At 34.6% G+C, this 22,168-nt stretch overlaps 1 protein-coding gene across 1 annotated transcript; it reads left to right on the forward strand.

The window, feature by feature from the left end:
- Nucleotides 1-16,215: 16,215 nt before the first annotated feature.
- LOC142235826 (uncharacterized) lies at nt 16,216-21,618 on the forward strand. The gene is made up of 4 exons (XM_075307083.1): nt 16,216-16,870; nt 17,046-17,292; nt 17,363-20,308; nt 20,838-21,618. Exons 1-4 carry the CDS (start codon nt 16,216-16,218, stop codon nt 21,616-21,618), a joined length of 4,629 nt encoding a protein of 1,542 aa, XP_075163198.1.
- The last annotated feature ends 550 nt before the right edge of the window (nt 21,619-22,168 follow it).

Below are 22,168 nucleotides of genomic sequence, written 5' to 3' on the forward strand. Positions count from 1 at the left end.
TTTCAACAAGATGGCGCTACATGCCACACAGCTCGCGATTCTATGGCCATTTTGAGGGAAAACTTCGGAGAACAATTCATCTCAAGAAATGGACCGGTAAGTTGGCCACCAAGATCATGCGATTTGACGCCTTTAGACTATTTTTTGTGGGGCTACGTCAAGTCTAAAGTCTACAGAAATAAGCCAGCAACTATTCCAGCTTTGGAAGACAACATTTCCGAAGAAATTCGGGCTATTCCGGCCGAAATGCTCGAAAAAGTTGCCCAAAATTGGACTTTCCGAATGGACCACCTAAGACGCAGCCGCGGTCAACATTTAAATGAAATTATCTTCAAAAAGTAAATGTCATGGACCAATCTAACGTTTCAAATAAAGAACCGATGAGATTTTGCAAATTTTATGCGTTTTTTTTAAAAAAAAAGTTATCAAGCTCTTAACAAATCACCCTTTACATTTGATTGGCACGATGTAAATATGGAATAATTACTTATTGTTGAAATTGAAATAAAATAGAGTGTGTAAAAATATATGATGTTTGTTTGAACGGCATTATAAAAACAAATAAACAATGAATTAGTTTATAAATAAATAAAAACAAATAAATAAAGTCAATTTTGTGTTTTCTTTTCTCAAGTGGCGTCCTTTTTTCGACGATGAAAAAAGCTTTTTTCATAAAGATCGAAACATTTTAGGTTGTGACCATGTTCTTTTAACTAGAAGAAAAACATTTTAAATGAATACCATAACATTTTAAATCGTGACCATTGTCTTTTCATTCAAACAAAATTTTTTTTATCAATATAATAACATTTTAGATTTAGGACAATTATATTTTTCTTAGAACCATGTTCACTGAGCTAACATGGTTGCAGGTGAAAATGTTACAGGGTCGCCGCAAAAAAAGTTCCTATATTATTATTGTGCTCTTCAAATATGATTGTGACAATCATGTTTCTTCTCTGCGTTTATTTTAAGGAACAAAATATTGTTTGTATTGTTCAAACATATTTCACCTTAGGCATACACTGGTAGAAAAACAAATTTAAAGAAATTTTCTTTGTTTATATATATTTTTAATGCGCCAATTGGTTACTTCCAAAAAAGTAGTGGATCCCAAATCTGTGATCCGGAAGTAGTGCAAACTTGGATCATCTCCAACGAATTTTACATAGGCTTGTCATAGGACGGAAGTACTCTCTTTTTGGATTTTTTGCATTGCTTTAGAAGTTGTGCCCTGGAAGCTAATTTGAATGACGAAATTTAAAAAGCGAAAACCAATTTCACTTTTTTTTCATCCATATGTTTTATTACTCAATTATTTTCCTATTATCTAATTTTTACAATTTGAAAAATTTGTTCGCTCCGACCAGGGGTTGAACCTGGGTTTGCTGGCACCATAACAGAACGCCTTAGCACACTCAACCACAAACGCCATTGAGCATAAAGCGTGGAAAGGTCAATTCAAATGTTTATGATATGATCGTAATACGACACCAAGGAATAACATTATAATTGCTTCTCTAGATGTTCTTTATTAGTATGAACGAAAAAATAAGAAACGCAGGTTCAAATCTCACCAGCGGCAATTTTTTTTATCAAATAGTTTCAAAAAAAAAATATTTTTTTATGTCATGCATCGTTTTTATACCCTCCACCATAGGATGGGGGTATATTAACTTTGTCATTCCGTTTGTAACACATCGAAATATTGCTCTAAGACCCCATAAAGTATATATATTCTGGGTCGTGGTGAAATTCTGAGTCGATCTGAGCATGTCCGTCCGTCCGTCCGTCCATCTGTTGAAATCACGCTAACTTCCGAACGAAACAAGCTATCGACTTGAAACTTGGCACAAGTAGTTGTTATTGACATAGGTCGGATGGTATTGAAAATGGGCCATATCGGTCCACTTTTACGTATAGCCCCCATATAAAGGGACCCTCAGATTTGCCTTGCAGATCCTCTAAGAGAAGCAAATTTCATCCGATCCGGCTGAAATTTGGTACATGGTGTTTGTTTATGGTCTCTAACAACCGTACAAAAATTTGTCCACATCGGTCCATAATTATATATAGCCCCCATATAAACCGCTGTAAGAACAGTACAGCTGTTTTAATAAAAAACAAGTATATACGGCCGTAAGTTCGGCCAGGCCGAATCTTATGTACCCTCCACCATGGATTGCGTAGAAACTTCTGCGAAAAACTGTCACCCACAATCGAATTACTTGCGTTGTGGTAATACTTACCGATGGCAAGGTATCTTAACACTTCTTAACATCGTTTTTAAATTGTGGTTAGTCCATACGTGGCATATATTAGAAAAAAAAGTTATGTATACAAATAATTACGAATCGATATGGACTTTTGCGCGGTACGTGCACTGAAAAAAATATTGTCGTGAGGTCAAAGATTTCATGTCTTTAAAATACGAATACAAATTTTGCTTAGCATAGAAGACGCATTTCTCTAAAATAAAGTTATTTTTTTTCCTTGTCCAAAAGTCGATAAACATTTCAATGAAGTCCTATTGTCCTTATAATTAAGTGATTTGACTTAAAAATGGGTATCTTAACATGAAAGAAAAAATTTATAGGCTAAGGTCAACTTGACTTTAATAATTCAGAAAAATTCTTTAAATTTAATGAAACTGTCTTTAAATTTGTTGTCTTTTTGTATCTTGACTACAAACCAAAAAATCGTTCAAATATAGGATATGTTTTTCAAAACTTTATTTTAAAGAAGTTTTTACTTCAAACATAGCATAATTTCTACTGGAAGTCGAGTCCTAATTTGGAAAATAAAGTTGCCGTTAACTCGTTTTTAAAGGACTTTGATAGCATATGAAGAAAAAAAGCTAAGAAAGCGAAAAATTAAAATTTGCTTCCTAGAAGCAAGTACACAAAACCTAAATTTAGAAGAGAATTGTGTCTTAAAAGTATCCTTACTTGTATTCTCCCCTTCTTTGGCTCGGAATCAATACCAAATTTTTTAAAGTAAAGACAAAATCTTTGGAACCGAGTATGCTTTTTTTCAGTGTGGAGAGCCAGAATTGAAATATGGGGGTCGCTTATATGGGGGCTACAATTATGAACTTGATATGCTCCAATTTATGTGTGATTGGGATCGATTTATCTGAGGGCTATATATAACTATAGACCGATATGGACCTAGTTAGGCATGGTTGTTAACGGCCATATACTAGCACAATCTCGGGATCGGTTTATATGGGGGCTATATATAATTATGGACTGATATGAACCAATACCTGCATGGTTGTTAGAGACCATATACTAACACCACGTACTAAATTTCAATCAGATCGGATGAATTTTGCTTATCCACCGGAGGTCAAATCTGGGGATGGGTTTATAGGGGGGCTATATATAATTATGGACTGATATGAACCAATTCCTGCATGGTTGTTGGATACCATATACTAACATCACGTACCTTTCAACCGAATCGGATGAATTTTGCTCTTCCAAGGGGCTCCGGAGGTAAAATCTAGGGGTCGGTTTATATGGGGGCTATATATAATTATGGACCGATTTCGACCAATTTTTGCATAGTTATTAGAGACCATACACTAACACCATGTACCAAATTTCAGGCTGATCGGATGACATTTGCTTCTCTTAAAGGCTCCGCAAGCCAAATCTGGGGATCGGTTTATATGGGGGCTCTATGTAATTATGAACCGATGTGGACCAATTTCTGCATGGTTGTTAAAGACCATATACTAACACCATGTACCAAATTTCAGCCGGATCGGATGACATTTGCTTCCTTTAGAGGCTCCAAAAGCCAAATCGGGGGATCGGTTTATATGGGTGATATATATAATTATGGACCGATGTGGACCAATTTTTGCATGGTTGTTAGAGACTATATACAAACACCATGTACCAAATTTCAGCCGGATCGGATGAAATTTGCTTCTCTTAGAGGGTCTGCAAGCCAAATTTGGGGCTCCGTTTATATGGGGGCAATACGTAAAAGTGGACCGATATGCCCCATTTGCAATACCATCCGACCTACGTCAATAACAACTACTTGTGCCAAGTTTCAAGTCGATAGCTTGTTTCGTTCCGAAGTTAGCGTGATTTTAACAGACGGAAGGACGGATATACTCAGATCGACTCAGAATTTCACCACGACCCATAATATATATACTTTATGGGGTCTTAAAGTTATATTTCGATGTGTTACAAACGGAATGACAAAGTTAATATACCCCCATTCTATGGTGGAGGGTATAAAAATATACACTTTACAATAAAATGCGGGGGTTGTACTAAAATTGACATTTCAGATCACAATAATGGTCTCAGACCCATAATATATATATTCAATGTCGTGGAGATGTTCGATTGTCTGTCCATCTGTTGAATCACGTTATCTTCCTTACGAAACTTGGCATAAATAATTGCTATTGACGACGACGTCATTTCAAATTGGCTATATCGGACCAGTTTTAGGTATAATCTAGGGATCGGTTTATATGGGGGTTGTACCTAAAAGCGGTCCGACATGGCTCATTTGCAATACCGTTCGACCTACATCAATAACAACCGCTTGTGCCAAGATCCAAGCCGATAGCTTGTTTCGTTAGGAAGTTAACCAGATTGCAATAGACTGACGCAGCGGTGCCAACTCTGACGATTTTTCGTCAATTTGACGATTTTTGATGGTAAATTTTGCCTTTGACGATTTGACGACGATTTTAAACAACGTAGTTATGAGTTGACGATTTTTTAAAATGCTCGACACAAGTGTTTCTTTTTAACGTTTTTTATGACGATTTGACGATTTTTCAAAGTGATGTAGTTATAAGTTGACGTATTTCATAAGGTGTAATGTAAAGAAGCTTTTTTAATCTCAAAATATGACAATTTATATGTAGCTTGCTCCCAACCGTCTCCAATGTAGAAAGAAACTTCAAAGCAATCAATATAAATAAACCTAAATTGAAACTTAAACATTGCAAGGTATTCTTTTGTCTTGGTTTAGTTAAATTCAATTTATTCATTACCGGTAATAGAAATAATAAAAAATATACACGAGCCAGTAATAAGGATTTAAATTCGCTTGGAGAATAGGACATTTTTCTGTCAAGAAAATTTTGTTAAACAATGTAGTACATGTAGTCACAATCAGAAATATTACTTTTAATTAATTAAAAATTTAATTTAATTAATCTTCGTTTAAAAAACTGGAAACTAGATGACTTAATTAGAGGGTTAAACGGAATTATTAATGTTTTTTTTAATAAAACTTTTAATTTGTTCCTTTTTCAGCTATTTTATGGGTGACGATTTTTTGACGAAGTTTTTGGGACAAATTGACGATTTTGACGAAAAATATTTTAAAAATTGACGATTTTCAGCCCAAAACAGTTGGCACCACTGGACTGACGGATGAGCGGACATCGCTAGATGGACTCTGAATTTCACCACGACCAAAAATATATATACTCAATGTTTCGATGCGGTATAAACAAACGCATTAACCGGATAATTTAGTATGTCCCTCATCACATGATGGAGGATATATACAAGCTTTTTTACTTAATTGAACCAACAAATCTTCAATTATATTCCACAGTGTATCAGTGCCTTGGGAATAAATTGTACAAACTAAAAATTAGGATATATTATCCAATGATAACAACCAATCGCTTTAGCTAACTTCATTATTTGTTGATATTGCCAAATTATTTCAAAAATCTAATTTAGCCGCAAATTAAATAAAATGAAAAGAACTACTTAAGGAATTATTAGAATTTTGGAGTACAAAAATAACTTCGTGCAGTCGAACGCACTTCATTCGTCTGCCAATATGGACATTCATATAACTGTGTGTTAGGGCGGGCCAATGCATAAGCATTGCTGGTGCCAGTGCCTCCAAGAAAGAATCTTTAGAGCTTCTGGTGAAATATTTTCAAAATTGTTTTGTAATCAAACAAAAAATGATCTTTTTCACAAGCTCTATTTTAATGGCTAAGAGTTTTTTGCTTTGCGCTTCTCTGGTTGATGATCATTCAATGTCCTTAAACTTCAGAGTATTTTCCATGAATGTTGAATATGAAAGGCAACAGGAGAGAGGCCTAAATAAAGCAAAACAACATTTTGCAACGAAAATACCTCAAATTCCAATAAAACTCGCGACCAAAACAATCAAAATCCACTCAGCTACTGGTTGGTGGCATGAATGTCTCCTACTTGAAATCTCAGGATGAATTCGATGGTGGTGGATCGAAGACAACAAATCACAATCCTCGAGCCAATATGCAACAGTGATTTAAATGGAATCTATATTAGATAAAAAGGCCACATATGTCATAAGTGCTTAAACATTTGTTTTCATGACCATGAACACAGTTAGAGATATAAATTTTCCAGAGATATAAATTATCCTTGTCGAATACGACATTTGTGAAAATTTTATTTCTATTTCTATTTTGTAAAAATTATATTTCTTTGGAAAAATTTGTTAAAATTTTATTTCTATAGCAAATGTTGTCAAAATTTTGTTTCTATACAAAAAAATTGTGAAAATTTTATTTCTATACAATATTTCGTCAAAATGTAATTTCTATAGAATATTTTGTCGAAGTTAAATTTCTATAGAAAATTTTGTGAAAATTTTATTTTTATAGAAAATTTTGTGAATTTTTTTTTATAGAAAATTCTGTGATAATTTTTTTTTTTTTATAGAAAATTTTGTGAAAATTTTATTTTTATTATATATTTCTATGAACAATTTTGTCAGAATATTGTTTCTATAGAAAATTTTTCCAAAATTTAATATCTGTAGAATATTTTGACAAATTGTATTTCTATAGAATATTTTGTCAAAATGTAATTTCTATAAAAAATGTTTTTAAAATTCTATTAATATAGAAAATATTGTCAAAATTTTATTTTTATATAACATTTTTCTAACATTTTATATTTATAAAAAATTTTGCCAAAATATTATTTTTAAAGAAAATTTTTTCAAAATATTATTTCTATAGAAGAACATTTTGTCATTTCTGTTTCTATTTTGTAGAAATTATATTTTTTAGGAAAATTTGTGAAAATTTTAGTTTTATAAAAACATTGTAAAAATTTTATTTCTATAGCAAATGTTGTCAAAGTTTGTTTCTATACAAAATATTGTGAAAATTTTATTTCTATACAATATTTCTTCAAAATGTTGTTTCTATAGAATATTTTGTCGAAATTAAATTTCTATAGAAATTTTGTTCAAAATTTTATTTCTATATTTTTATAGAAAATTTTGTGAAAATTTTATGAAAATTTTATTTTTATAGAAAATTTTGTGAAAATTTTATTTTTATAGAAAAAATTTTTATTTCTATAGAATATGTTGTAAACATTTTATTTCTATAGAATACTTTGTCAAAATTTTATTTCTATGGACAATTTTGTCAGAATATTGTTTCTATAGAAAATTTTTCCAAAATTTAATATCTATAGAATATTTTGCCAAATTGTATTTCTATAGAATATTTTGTCAAAATTTAATTTCTATAAAAAATGTTTTTAAAATTCTATTGATATAGATAATACTGTCAACATTTTATTTTTATAGAAAATTTTTTTAACATTTTATTTTTATAAACATTTTTGTCAAAATATTGTTTTTAAAGAAAATTTTGTCAAAATATTATTTCTATAGAAGAAAATTTTGTCATTTCTATTTCTATTTTGTAGAAATTATATTTCTTTAGGAAAATTTGTGAAAATTTTAGTTTTATAGAAAACTTTGTGAAAATTTTATTTCTATACAATATTTCGTCAAAATGTTATTTCTATACAATATTTCGTCAAAATGTTATTTCTATAGAAAATTTTTTCAAAATTTTATTTCTATAGAAAATTTTTTTAAAATTTTATTTTTATAGAAAATTTTTTCAAATTTTTATTTTTATATAATATTTTGTGAAAATTTTATATTTATAGAAAATTTTGTGAAAATTTTATTTTTATAGAAAATTTTGTGAAAATTTTATTTTTATAGAAAATTTTGTCAAATTTTTATTTCTATAGAATATTTTGTTTATTTTTATAGAAAATTTTGTCACATTTTTATTTCTATAGAATATGTTGTAAACATTTTATTTCTATAGAATACTTTGTCAAAATTTTATTTCTATGGACAATTTTGTCAGAATATTGTTTCTATAGAAAATTTTTCCAAAATTTAATATCTATAGAATATTTTGCCAAATTGTATTTCTATAGAATATTTTGTCAAAATTTAATTTCTATAAAAAATGTTTTTAAAATTCTATTGATATAGATAATACTGTCAACATTTTATTTTTATAGAAAATTTTTTTAACATTTTATTTTTATAAACATTTTTGTCAAAATATTGTTTTTAAAGAAAATTTTGTCAAAATATTATTTCTATAGAAGAAAATTTTGTCATTTCTATTTCTATTTTGTAGAAATTATATTTCTTTAGGAAAATTTGTGAAAATTTTAGTTTTATAGAAAACTTTGTGAAAATTTTATTTCTATACAATATTTCGTCAAAATGTTATTTCTATACAATATTTCGTCAAAATGTTATTTCTATAGAAAATTTTTTCAAAATTTTATTTCTATAGAAAATTTTTTTAAAATTTTATTTTTATAGAAAATTTTTTCAAATTTTTATTTTTATATAATATTTTGTCAAAATTTTATATTTATAGAAAATTTTGTGAAAATTTTATTTTTATAGAAAATTTTGTGAAAATTGTATTTTTATAGAAAATTTTGTCAAATTTTTATTTCTATAGAATATTTTGTTTATTTTTATAGAAAATTTTGTCACATTTTTATTTCTATAGAATATGTTGTCAACATTTTATTTCTATAGAATACTTTGTCAAAATTTTATTTCTATGGACAATTTTGTCAGAATATTGTTTCTATAGAAAATTTTTCCAAAATTTAATATCTATAGAATATTTTGCCAAATTGTATTTCTATAGAATATTTTGTCAAAATTTAATTTCTATAAAAAATGTTTTTAAAATTCTATTGGTATAGATAATATTGTCAAAATTTTATTTTTATAGAAAAATTTTTCAACATTTTATTTTTATAAAAATTTTTGTCAAAATATTATTTTTAAAGAAAATTTTGTCAAAATATTATTTCTATAGAAGAAAATTTTGTCATTTCTATTTCTATTTTGTAGAAATTATATTTCTTTAGGAAAATTTGTGAAAATTTTAGTTTTATAGAAAACTTTGTGAAAATTTTATTTCTATAGAATATTTTTTCAAAATTTTATTTCTATAGAAAATTTTTTCAAAATTTTATTTCTATAGAAAATTTTTTCAAAATTTTATTTTTATAGAAAATTTTTTCAAATTTTTATTTTTATATAATATTTTGTGAAAATTTTATATTTATAGAAAATTTTGTGAAAATTTTATTTTTATAGAAAATTTTGTGAAAATTGTATTTTTATAGAAAATTTTGTCAAATTTTTATTTCTATAGAATATTTTGTCAACATTTTATTTTTATACAATATTTTGTCAAAATTTTATTTCAGAATATTGTTTCTATAGAAAATTTTTCCAAAATTTAATATCTATAGAATATTTTGTCAAAGTTTAATTTCTATAAAAAATTCTATTATTATAGAAAATATTGTCAAAATTTTATTTTTATAGAAAATTTTGCCAACATTTTATTTTTATAGAAAATTTTGTCAAAATTTTATTTTTAAACAAAATGTCAAAATTTCATTTCTATGGAAAAGTTTGTCAAAATTTTATTTCCAAAGAAATTTTTGTCAAAATATTATTTCTATAGAAGAAAATTTTTTCAAAATTTTATTTTCAAAGAAAATTTTGTCAACATTTTATTTCCAAAGAAAATTTTGTCAACATTTTATTTTTATAGAAAATTTTGCCAAAATTTTATTTCTATAGAAAATTCTGTCAATATTTTATTTTTGTAGAACATTTGGTCAAACTTTTATTTCTATAGAAAATTTTGTCAAAATCTTATTTTCATAGAATATTTTGTCAAAATTTTATTTTCATAGAATATTTTGTCAAAATTTTATTGCTATAGAAAATTTTGTTAAATTTTTATTTCTTTAGACAATTTTGTCAACATTTTATTTATAAAGAAAATTTTGTCAATATTGTATTTCTAAAGAAAATTTTGTCAAAATTTTATCCACACACAAAAAATTTGTTTTCTGATTGAATCACGAAATTAACTTTTTAATTGAAATGTCTTCAATCACGAAAATGATAGTATCAATCACAGTTTTAATTGGGCATAGAAAAAATTCTTGATTAAAAAATTAATTGATTTCATTACCAAATTTCAATTAATTTTTTAATTGATTCAATTAAAAATTTAATTGATGTTGATTGCAAAACTCAATTAATTCAGTAATTAAAAAAGATAACTATTTTCAGTTACATTCTGAATTGGCTTAGAATTTGTATTTGGATTAACAATTGATTGTTTGAAAAAAAATTTTAATTAAAAATTTAAAAAAATGTTCATCACTTTTTTAACTGACTTAGTCTTCCGAATTTGATTAAAAGTTAATTGTATTAATTAAATTTTAAAATTTTCAATCATTGACTAAATTAACTTAATGTTTCTATCATGATTAAAAAGTTAAATGTACCAATTAATTTATTAATTGAAAAAAAATTTTCAACTTCAATTAACTTTTTAATTGGAAATATTTTGGTGATATTTTTTTTCTGTGCAAAGTTTGTGTGAAAACCACGGTTCATATTGATCGATAAAATCCAGTAGGACGATAATCATTTGATGGCGAGGACATTAACAACTGTGGGTTACACAAATAAAAAAAAAATTAAAACACATTACGAAAAAACAACAATCGTCCAGTGATTCCAAGTTGGCCAAAACCCTATAGGATAGGGAAAAACATTTTGGTGATTTTTTAACCATCGAGCTTTTGTTTGGTGGCAGTAAGAGAGGCTTTTGGTCACAAATCAAATAAATGAATAAAAAGGGCCAATACTACACTCAGCCCTACACAAATAAATGGACAGTTTAAATTGGTTTCTGTGATTTTTTTTATTCTTTTGGCTTTCGATTTTTTTGTTGCTTTATTTCAACGGTCAGGCCGCCAAGTAGTCATGCGTCATTTGTGTCGTTGTCATTGGTGTAGTAAAACAGTGTGATGATGTGATTTCTGGTTGTTGTTGTCTGTCCGTCCGTCCGTCTGTCTATTTATCCATCCATCCATTAGGCGTCCTTCTGGCTTTTTTTGTGATCGCCAATTTGAAAAATCCATGTTTTTTTCACTGTTTTCGAATACACGATGATCGATTGTTTCGAGTGATTGTCACAAAGAAGGAAAGAAAACAAAACAAACAAAAAAAACACAGCTAAGACACATCAACAATTGTCGTAGTAACTGCTGGCAGAGTCAATATTGACGCTGATCTTTGATGGATGCGCGCCTCATCATCATCGCAGCCGTTGTCGTCGTCATTTTTGTCATTGTCAGATCAAAACAGCAACTTTTAGCATCATCGATTTAGCGACTTAGCACAGAGCGGAGATGAGACCCAGTAAAACACTCCTTCTATGAAAAATAAAAAATGTTGACAGAAAATTGCACTGGCCAGACACTGTCACTTAAAATCAAGCAAATATCATAGTAACCCGGTAGCTAGAATTTAAGTAATACTTATTTTTAAGATTTAAACAATTTCAATTACAGGATTGTGCTACCTTTCTATTATGCTAAGTGGCTACATCGATCACTTTCTTATTTCCAAGATCGCTATTGGGATCAGTGGACCAGGGATACACCATTGTCTATCATATCTATCTAACAACAAGCACACTGAAAATAATATTGCCCTGATATAAAAGATTATGGAACCGAGATATTAGAAAAAGCAATTCTAAAAGCAAGTATATACGGCCGTAAGTTCGGCCAGGCCGAAGCTTATGTACCCTCCATCATGGATTGCGTATAAACTTCTTCTAAACACTGCCATCCAGAATCGAATTACTTAAGTTGCGGTAACGCTTACCGATGGCAAGGTATCTTAAAACCTCCTAACACCATCTTCTAAATTGTATGTAAGTCCATACGTGGTATATATTAAATCAAAAAAGATCGATCCAATACGTATATAATTCAGTTTGACAAAGTAGACATAAAATTTTTACAGAATTTTCTACAGAAATAAAATTTTAACAAAATTTTCTATAGAAATAAACTTTTGACAAAATTTTCTATAGAAATAAAATCTTGGAAGATTATTTGTGGCTCGAGTGGCAACCATGATTATGAACCGAATAAAATTTGAACAACATTTTCTATAGAAATAAAATTTTGACAAAATTTTCTATAGAAATAAAATTCTGACAATGATGAAAATTTTATTATGAACCGAATAAAATTTTAACAAAACTTTCTCTTGAAATAAAATTTTGACAAAATTTTCTATAGAAATAAAAATTTGGTAGATTATTTTTGGCTTTAGTGGCAACCATGATTATGAACCGATATGGACCAATTTTTGTGTGATTGGACCAATTTTGGTATGGTTGTTAGCGACCATATACTAACACCACGTTCCTAATTTGAACCGGATCGGATGAATTTTGCTCCTCCAAGAGGCTCCGGAGGTCAAATCTGGAGAACGTTTTATATGGGGGCTATATATAATTATGGACCGATATCGACCAATTCTGCCACGGTTGTTAAAGATCATATACTAACACCATTTTCCAAATTACAACCGGATTGGATGAAATTTGCTTCTCTTGGAGACTTCGCAAGCCAAATCTGGCGATCGGTTTATATGGGGGCTATATATAATTATGAACCGATGTGGACCAATTTTTGCATGGTTGTTAGAGACCATATACCAATATAATGTACCAAATTTCAGGCGGATCGGATGAAATTTGCTTCTCTTTGAGGCTCCGCAACCCAAATCTGGGGATCGGTCTATAAGGGCGCTATATATAATTATGGACCGATGTGGACCAATTTTTGCACGGTTGTTAGAGACCATATACCAATACCATGTACCAAATTTCAGCCGGATCGGATGCAATTTGCTTCTCTTTGAGGCTTCGCAAGCCAAATCTGGAGATCGGTTTATATGGGGGCTATATATAATTATGGACCGATGTGAACCAATTATTGCATGGTTATTAGAGACCATATACCAACACCATGTACCAAATTTCAGCCGAATCGGATGAAATTTGCTTCTCTTTTAGGCTCCGCAAGCCAAATCTGGGTATCGGTTTATATGGGGGCTATATATTATTATGGTCCGATGTAGACCAATTATTGCATGGTTGTTAGAGACCATATACCAACACCATATACCAAATTTCAGCCGGATCGGATGAAATATGATTCTGTTAGAGGCTCCACAAGCCAAATCTGGGGATCGGTTTATATGGGGGCTATATATAATTAAGGACCGATATGGACCAATTTTTGCATGGTTTTTAGAGACCATATACTAACATCATGTACCAAATTTCAGCCAGATCGGATGAAATTTTCTTCTCTTTGAGGCTCCGCAAACCAAATCTGGAGATCGGTTTATATGGGGGCTATATATAATTATGGACCGATGTGAACCAATTTTTGCATGGTTATTAGAGACCATATACCAACACCATGTACCAAATTTCAGCCGAATCGGATGAAATTTGCTTCTCTTTTAGGCTCCGCAAGCCAAATCTGGGGATCGGTTTATATGGGGGCTATATATAATTATGGACCGATGTAGACCAATTTTTGCATGGTTGTTAGAGACCATATACCAAATATCAACCGGATCGGATGAAATATGCTTCTGTTAGAGGCTCCACAAGCCAAATCTGAGGGTCCCTTTATATGGGGGCTATACGTAAAAGTCTACTGATATGGCCCATTTTCTATACCATCCGACCTACATCGATAGCAACTACTTGTGTCAAGTTTCAAGTCTATAGCTTGTTTCGTTCGGAAGTTAGCGTGATTTCAACAGACGGACGGACGGACGGACGTAAGGACATGCTTAGATCGACTCAGAATTTCACCACGACCCAGAATATATATACTTTATGGGGTCTTAGAGCAATATTTCGATGTGTTACAAACGGAATGACAAAGTTAATATACCCCCATCCTATGATGGAGGGTATAAAAATAAGACCAAAATTATGTTTCATTAAATTTTGTTGGCGCCATCTAGATGTATTGCTAGAGGCCTAGATAAAACATGCAGTTGCGACAACGACTACTCATTGCCATACAACGATTCGTCCGAGGAGTTTTGTTATTGTGTATTGAAGTAACCATGTTGAATCGTTGTAAAACTCATTCAAATTTTTGTGCCGAATCGTTGTAAACCACGTTAAGAACCCTTGTAAATAATAATGACACAAAAGTAATAAAAGTAATTAAAATAAATTAATAAATTAATTATTCACAATTGTGGACTCAAAAGACGTGCTTGTGACACGGTGACTTTGCTTAAAACATTTAGCGCCTCTCTAAGACAACCCGTGGGTGGCATTCGTACCAAATCTTCAGACCCATACCATTTCTGCCTCCTAGGCTGCTCCAGGTACCCAGAGACCCCCTTTGGACTTGCATTGAGACGTGGGCTGTTCCCATCTGCCTGGCTTTACGGGAGGCTGCTCATTCTTTGTGGTGCGTACGAGAAATATCTCTGTGGAGCTGCGCATTGTGAACTAACTAATAGTAGCTGAGTACAGTGAGACATCTTGTCCAACGCTCCCAGGTCAACATTTTGGTCCTTCGAACCGGATCTGAACCAGTGACCTATGGATTTTTGGTCCTTCTCCCGGTAAATTGAACCACAGATTAAGGTGCGTACAAGTGAATTAGTATTATAGTCTTGAAGTACATGTGGCTCGGATATTGTTCACAAGGCTGGTGTAACAGATTGGTGTGAGGTTATCTCTGTAATTACATAACGATATAAAGGGTGATTCTTTTGAGGTTAGGATTTTCATGCAATAGTATTTGACAGATCACGTGGGATTTCAGACATGGTGTCAAAGAGAAAGATGCTCAGTATGCTTTGACATTTCATCATGAATAGACGAACGATCTGCCACAACGTCGAATTTTCAGTGAATGGGCCCTAGAAAAGTTGGCAGAAAATCCGCTTTTTTATCGACAAATTTTGTTCAGCGATGAGGCTCATTTCTGGTTGAATGGCTACGTAAATAAGCAAAATTGCCGCATTTGGAGTGAAGAGCAACCAGAAGCCGTTCAAGAACTGCCCATGCATCCCGAAAAATGCACTGTTTGGTGTGGTTTGTACGCTGGTGGAATCATTGGACCGTATTTTTTCAAAGATGCTGTTGGACGCAACGTTACGGTGAATGGCGATCGCTATCGTTCGATGCTAACAAACTTTTTGTTGCCAAAAATGGAAGAACTGAACTTGGTTGACATGTGGTTTCAACAAGATGGCGCTACATGCCACACAGCTCGCGATTCTATGGCCATTTTGAGGGAAAACTTCGGAGAACAATTCATCTCAAGAAATGGACCGGTAAGTTGGCCACCAAGATCATGCGATTTGACGCCTTTAGACTATTTTTTGTGGGGCTACGTCAAGTCTAAAGTCTACAGAAATAAGCCAGCAACTATTCCAGCTTTGGAAGACAACATTTCCGAAGAAATTCGGGCTATTCCGGCCGAAATGCTCGAAAAAGTTGCCCAAAATTGGACTTTCCGAATGGACCACCTAAGACGCAGCCGCGGTCAACATTTAAATGAAATTATCTTCAAAAAGTAAATGTCATGGACCAATCTAACGTTTCAAATAAAGAACCGATGAGATTTTGCAAATTTTATGCGTTTTTTTAAAAAAAAAAGTTATCAAGCTCTTAACAAATCACCCTTTACAAGCGCCATATTTGAACAATATATGGTTGTTCTTTTAAGAGTTGGGCCGCAGTTGATGTTATTGTCGGCATGTGTTTGATTCTTCGAACGTATTTTTGGGTCGGTGTATAATTTGAATCAATTATAAGAGGATCGCAAAGTTTTTATAACAACGTCAGTATTTCTAACCAAAGAGTTGTAGGTCTTTGCGGTGGTCAGATTTATATCTCTAGTGAAGTTGAGGGTGAACGACATTTCGATAAGGTAAATAATTTCTGAAATTGGGGAAGAAAACAGAGCAGTATTTATTATGTCCTCTGCAGAGAGTTACGTTGAAGTTGTGGACGAATTGTCACGGTATGAATCACGTTTAAAAGGAGAGGATTTTTCGGACTACACATCTGAAGCACTGGATTGTGAGAGGACTGAGTTGGAAATATTGTGGGCAAAGTACAAATCTGTTTATGAGGAACACGCTTCAGCTTCTAAAGAGAAAAAGAAAATCCATCTCAGTCATGGACAACAGTACAAGACCTACATAAGGTGTGTCAACATTATTGCAAGGGCAAGGAAGAATATACAGGACACAGTGGCTCAGGCGGACGTTGGCAAGAGGTCGGAGTTATCGGTACACGTTCCCCCTTGTGATACAGGAGTTTTCACTGGGGACTACGCTTCATGGCCAACGTTTCGAGACCTATTCACACCAATTTTCATCAATAATCCCAAGCTGACAGAAGTCGAGAAATTGTTCTACCTTTTTCAAAAAACGGAAGGGGAAGCAAGAGAGATTAATAGAAATGTCGCCTTGACGGCCGAGAATTTTGAAATCGCCTGGTCAAATCTCAGAAAACAATATGAGAACAAACGTATTTTGGTAAACAGTCAATTAAGATTACTTTTCAACATGCTACCGAGTCAGCAAGACTCCTTTCAGGAAATTAAAAGGCTTCAAAGGGAGATAAGTAATTGTATGTCGATTCTCAAATTGTTCAATATCGATATAGGTTCTTGGGATCCTATATTTGTTTATTTGTGTTCGGCGAAGCTGTATAAGGAGACACTGAATTTGTGGGAGCAGTCTATACAAAACAAGACTGAGCTGCCAAAGTGGAGCGATCTGGATAATTTTTTTGACAGGCAGATTTCATGCTTTGGAGAGTGTCTCGGACATTCTGACACCCAATGAACAGTGGCACGTGGGGTCCCAATTGATATCACGTAGAACCCATCAAACTACAGCTAGGATTAAGAAATCAAAGACACATCACGTGAAGAGTAACGTTGCTCAATACAAGCTATGCAAGGACTCTCACGTTTTGAGCTCGTGTCATAGGTTCTTAAGCATGGATCGAAATGCCAGAATATCCACACTACGACGTTTCAAGTACTGTTTTAATTGTCTTAAGGTGGGTCACATGTATACTAATTGTCCTGGGGCGAACGGGTGCTTGAAGTGTAACGCTTTTACATAAGGAAGTATCGGACAGGGGGCAGGGTCAGGAGGCAGTAGTCAGCTCAAAGCCAGGTCCAAATACTTCTCCGCGAAATGAGATTATACAGTCCTCTACTACTACATCCAATAATCTCGGCCCAGTACAAGTGTATCATACGCAAGGGTCAAGAAATGTCATGCTTGCTACAGCTTGGTTGGATATAGTCCACTTAGATTCTAAATATGCTGTGCGGGCTTTGATTGATCCATGTTCGGATGAAAGTTTCATAACGGAAAGTATACAGACTTTATTGAAATTTCCAACCGTACCGATTTCGGCTGAAGTTTCTGGTCTTGGGGGAGGTTTAGTGAGTGTATCCGATAAGTTAGCTCGCTTTCAAATCAGTCCTAGAGGAGAAGGCGGTAAGCCGTTGCCCGTAGAGGCCTTGGTGGTCAAGGCTGTGACGGGTAATATTCCGACTCACTCTGTATGCATCCCGAAGGGTATGACTTTGTCCGATTTAAAATATGCTGATCCTGATTTTCATCGAAGTGGTAGAGTGGATATGCTTCTAGGAGGCGATTTGTACCCGCTAGTCATTCGAGGTGGTGTTAGACATGGTGTATTTGGATCCCTCGTGGCCCAAGAGACCATTTTTGGATGGGTCGTAACCGGACCCACAAGGGTGGATGACCGACCACGAGTAGTAGTGAATACGCATTTTACAAAAGTCACCCTTGATGAGCAGCTGGCCCGGTTTTGGGAAATAGAAGAGGTTTCTCGTAAACGAGTTCTATCCGATGAGGACAGAAAATGCGAAGAGATATATCGCAGTAGCACTAGGCGTCGCCCGGACGGTAGATACGTCGTTAACTTGCCTTTCAAGTTAGAAATATCTGAGCTCCAGTCTAATAGATGCATAGCATTGCGACAATTTCTGAGGAATGAGAAGTCTATGATAGGTGACCCAGAAAGGAAGCAGTTGTATGACGAGGTCATTAAGGAATATTCTGCCATGGGTCATATGGTCAAAATATCAGGGGGAGTAGATGATAATCCCCATTATTACCTACCGCACCATGGCGTTTATAAACCGGATAGTACTACTACGAAGTTACGTGTTGTTTTCAATGCGTCAAGTCGATCTATGAATGGTAAGAGTTTGAATGATGTGTTGTACGTAGGTCCGACGTTACAGTCAGATCTGATCGGTTTGGTTCTAAACTGGAGGTTTTTCCGTGTGGTGTTTGGTGCGGACATTTCAAAAATGTATAGGCAGATCCTGGTGTCGCCCGATCATACTCGGTTCCAACGGATACTCTTCCGCGAGAGGCCTGAGGAAGATATAAGCGATTTTGAGCTGAAGACAGTGACGTTCGGCGTCAACTGTGCCCCGTATCTGGCGCTTCGGACATTGTTACAGCTAGCAGATGACGAGGAGGATAAGTTTCCTATTGGAGCCAGATGTCTTCGCGAGTGTCTCTACGTTGACGATGCGTTAGTGGGGGCCCATACGGTCGATGAGGGGTTGATTGCTCGAGATGAGTTGAAAGGTATTCTCGCGTCTGCTGGGTTTGACTTGAGAAAGTGGACGGCGAATGATGTAAAGCTTTTAAAGAATTTGGAGGCAGGTCATTTGTTGGACTCATCATTTCTCTTCTTGGACGATAAGAGCACGGCGAAGACCCTTGGTTTGCGATGGAACGCGTTTGGGGACTACTTTTATTTTGTTACGGAGAGAATGCCTACGAGAGAAAGATACACAAAGAGGGAGGTTCTGGCGATAATCTCTCGGTTGTTTGACCCAGCCGGGTGGCTTGCACCGGTGATAGTTACAGCCAAAATCATAATGCAAGAGATGTGGCTTGATAAAATCGGCTGGGACGATGAAATTAAACCAGTTGCTTTGCATAAGTGGCGAGTGTTCCTTTCGAGGTACCACGAGATCGATGTTATCAAGATTCCGAGATGGGTTATGTATTCTCCTGACTGTAATATCGAGTACCATGGGTTCTGTGACTCGCCAGAAGCTGCGTATGCAGCGGCGTTATACGTGCGGGTGTCTATAGGAGACCAAGTGTTTTCAAATTTGTTGGTGTCGAAGACAAGGGTGGCCCCAATAAAAAGATTGTCGCTACCCCGCTTAGAATTATGTGGAGCGGTATTGTTGGCAGAATTAGTAGATAGTAGGGTTTCCCAACTGAATGCCAAGAATAGTACAAAGTACCTATGGTCGGATTCAACAATTGTGTTGTCGTGGCTCAAGAAACCACCTTGTGTCTGGAAGATCTTTGTGGCCAATAGGATTGCACTTATATTTGAGAAAGTAGGGAATGTTCCATGGTCCCATGTAAGTAGGGACTGTAATCCTGCCGATCTGGCAACCCGGGGGATGTACCCGTCAGACCTTAGCAACTGTAGGCTATGGTGGCACGGGCCCGATTGGTTAAGGAGTGAAAAGTGCTTCTGGCCGCAAAATACATTTATTTTAGAAACGTCACAAGAGGCCAAAAGTGCCCATAGTTTTGTTGCTAGATCGGAGGAGGATTATGAGGTATTGGATAGGTTTTCCACACTGCCAAGGGCGATTCGTGTCCTCGCATATGTTTTCCGGTTCTTTCGTCGCGCAGACTCGAAGCAAACTGAGTTTAGCGTTAATTCATCCAAATTAACGGCGTCGGAAGTGGCGTTTGTTCGAAACCGCCTTTTTTTGTTGGCTCAACGACGCTTCTTCCCTGACGAGTATATGAGGCTCTCGCGGAAACAATGCGTTATTTCCAACAGTCCTCTACTTTCCTTAACACCCTTTTCAGACCAGAAGGGAATAATTCGTGCAAACGGGCGTCTTGGGGCTACTACTAGTTTATCATACAACGAACGTCACCCAATCATACTTTCAGACAAGTGCAGGCTGGCTAAACTGTACGTGGGTTTCGTGCACCAACTAACACTTCATGGAGGGCCTAGGTTAGTACTTAACACTATCCGTTTAGAGTGCTGGATTCTGAAGGCAAGAAATTTAATAAAATACCATATAAGGAGTTGTAAGGAATGTGTCCTCTACCGCAAACAGTGTCAAAGTCAGATTATGTCCGTGCTACCAGAGACCCGTGTTACCTACAGCCGTCCGTTTACGAACACAGGGGTTGACTTCGCAGGGCCGTTCGAAATAAAAAGTTTTACTGGCAGATATTGCAAGATTACCAAGGGGTATGTGTGTCTTTTCGTTTGTTTTTCAACGAAGGCAATTCACCTGGAGGCCGTCAGTGTCCTTTCGACCCCTGCTTTCATGGCAGCATTTATACGCTTCGTGTCTCGAAGAGGATGTCCGAACAGAATGTACTCCGATAACGGTCGACTAAGAATGGCATTGCTACTAGGCCCATTCATAAGATGGTCCTGTTACCCCGTAGCCCATAACCATGAACATATCTATCTGCTGCCGTTTTCCCAAATGCTACAACACGATTATTTTGTATATTGTCTGTCTTTACAGTATCACCATGGCATCGTGTTTCTTTAACGACCGTTACGCTTGTCCAATATGTGGTCGCTGGCATGCGATTCGTGACTGCACCCGGTTTTTGGTGCTGGACCCTGCTCGCCGTCGCGATAGAGCCTTGAGTGACAACCTGTGTACTAGTTGTTTAGCTCAATCGCACCAAAGACATGATTGCCCAGGTAGTACTAAATGTCAGCTATGCCGCCGTGGTCATAACTCGTTGCTACACCCAATGGGGCCCAATAGTTGCTGGTTCCCAATGACTGCCATGTGCAGACTTTACCCCACCGGAGAAGGCTGGAGCAGACTTGTAAGGGTTGTGGTTGATCCCAATGTAACCCATTATTGCATCTCACTAGACGCGGCAGAGGATCTAGGGTGCCGTATACTCAAGGGATATACCAAGGTAACATTTCGTCATCGCTTATTTGACCGAGACCCAGTAGATCTCAGGTGTGCGGTCGAAGACACGCAATATGGTGAAACACCAAAGGCTCGTATCGACGATTCTTGGATCACACACCATCCGGTTGTGGGCAGGGCCCACCTAGCAGATCCAAACTGGAGCACACCTCGCCCCTACATGGTGATCGTGGGCGCCGATGCGATTCCAGTGGTTTTAAAAGGCGCCGCTATATCACCTCCAGGTAAATGTTGTGTTCAATTCTCAGTGTTTGGGCCCATGCTGTTTGGAGAAGGCCTGCGAATTGACCCCGCGCAAGCTAAGATTTCGACTGGAAGGCAGATGGAGAAATCGGCAGTGCAGCGACTGTAAACAACGGAAACGGTTTGAGCTTATCGAATGAAGCAGTATTCAATTATCAGATAATGAAGTTCCTGAATTACTTAAAGATTTTGTTTATGAATTATTCTATTGCTGTAGTTTTAGTTTTTTCCATTGTTGCTATTAGATCTTAAGAACTGAATTAAACTGAAATTACATACATCTCTTAATTTACAAGTTGCACATTTGGTGCAAGGCCGGCGGAATGTTGGCGCCATCTAGATGTATTGCTAGAGGCCTAGATAAAACATGCAGTTGCGACAACGACTACTCATTGCCATACAACGATTCGACCGAGGAGTTTTGTTATTGTGTATTGAAGTAACCATGTCGAATCGTTGTAAAACTCATTCAAATTTTTGTGCCGAATCGTTGTAAACCACGTTAAGAACCCTTGTAAATAATAAGAACACAAAAGAAATAAAAGTAATTAAAATAAATTAATTATTCACAATTGTGGACTCAAAAGACGTGCTTGTGACACGGTGACTTTGCTTAAAACATTTAGCGCCTCTCTAAGACAACCCGTGGGTGGCATTCG

Source organism: Haematobia irritans, chromosome 4, assembly GCF_050003625.1.
Source record: "Haematobia irritans isolate KBUSLIRL chromosome 4, ASM5000362v1, whole genome shotgun sequence".
NCBI classification, from domain to species: Eukaryota; Metazoa; Arthropoda; class Insecta; order Diptera; family Muscidae; genus Haematobia; species Haematobia irritans.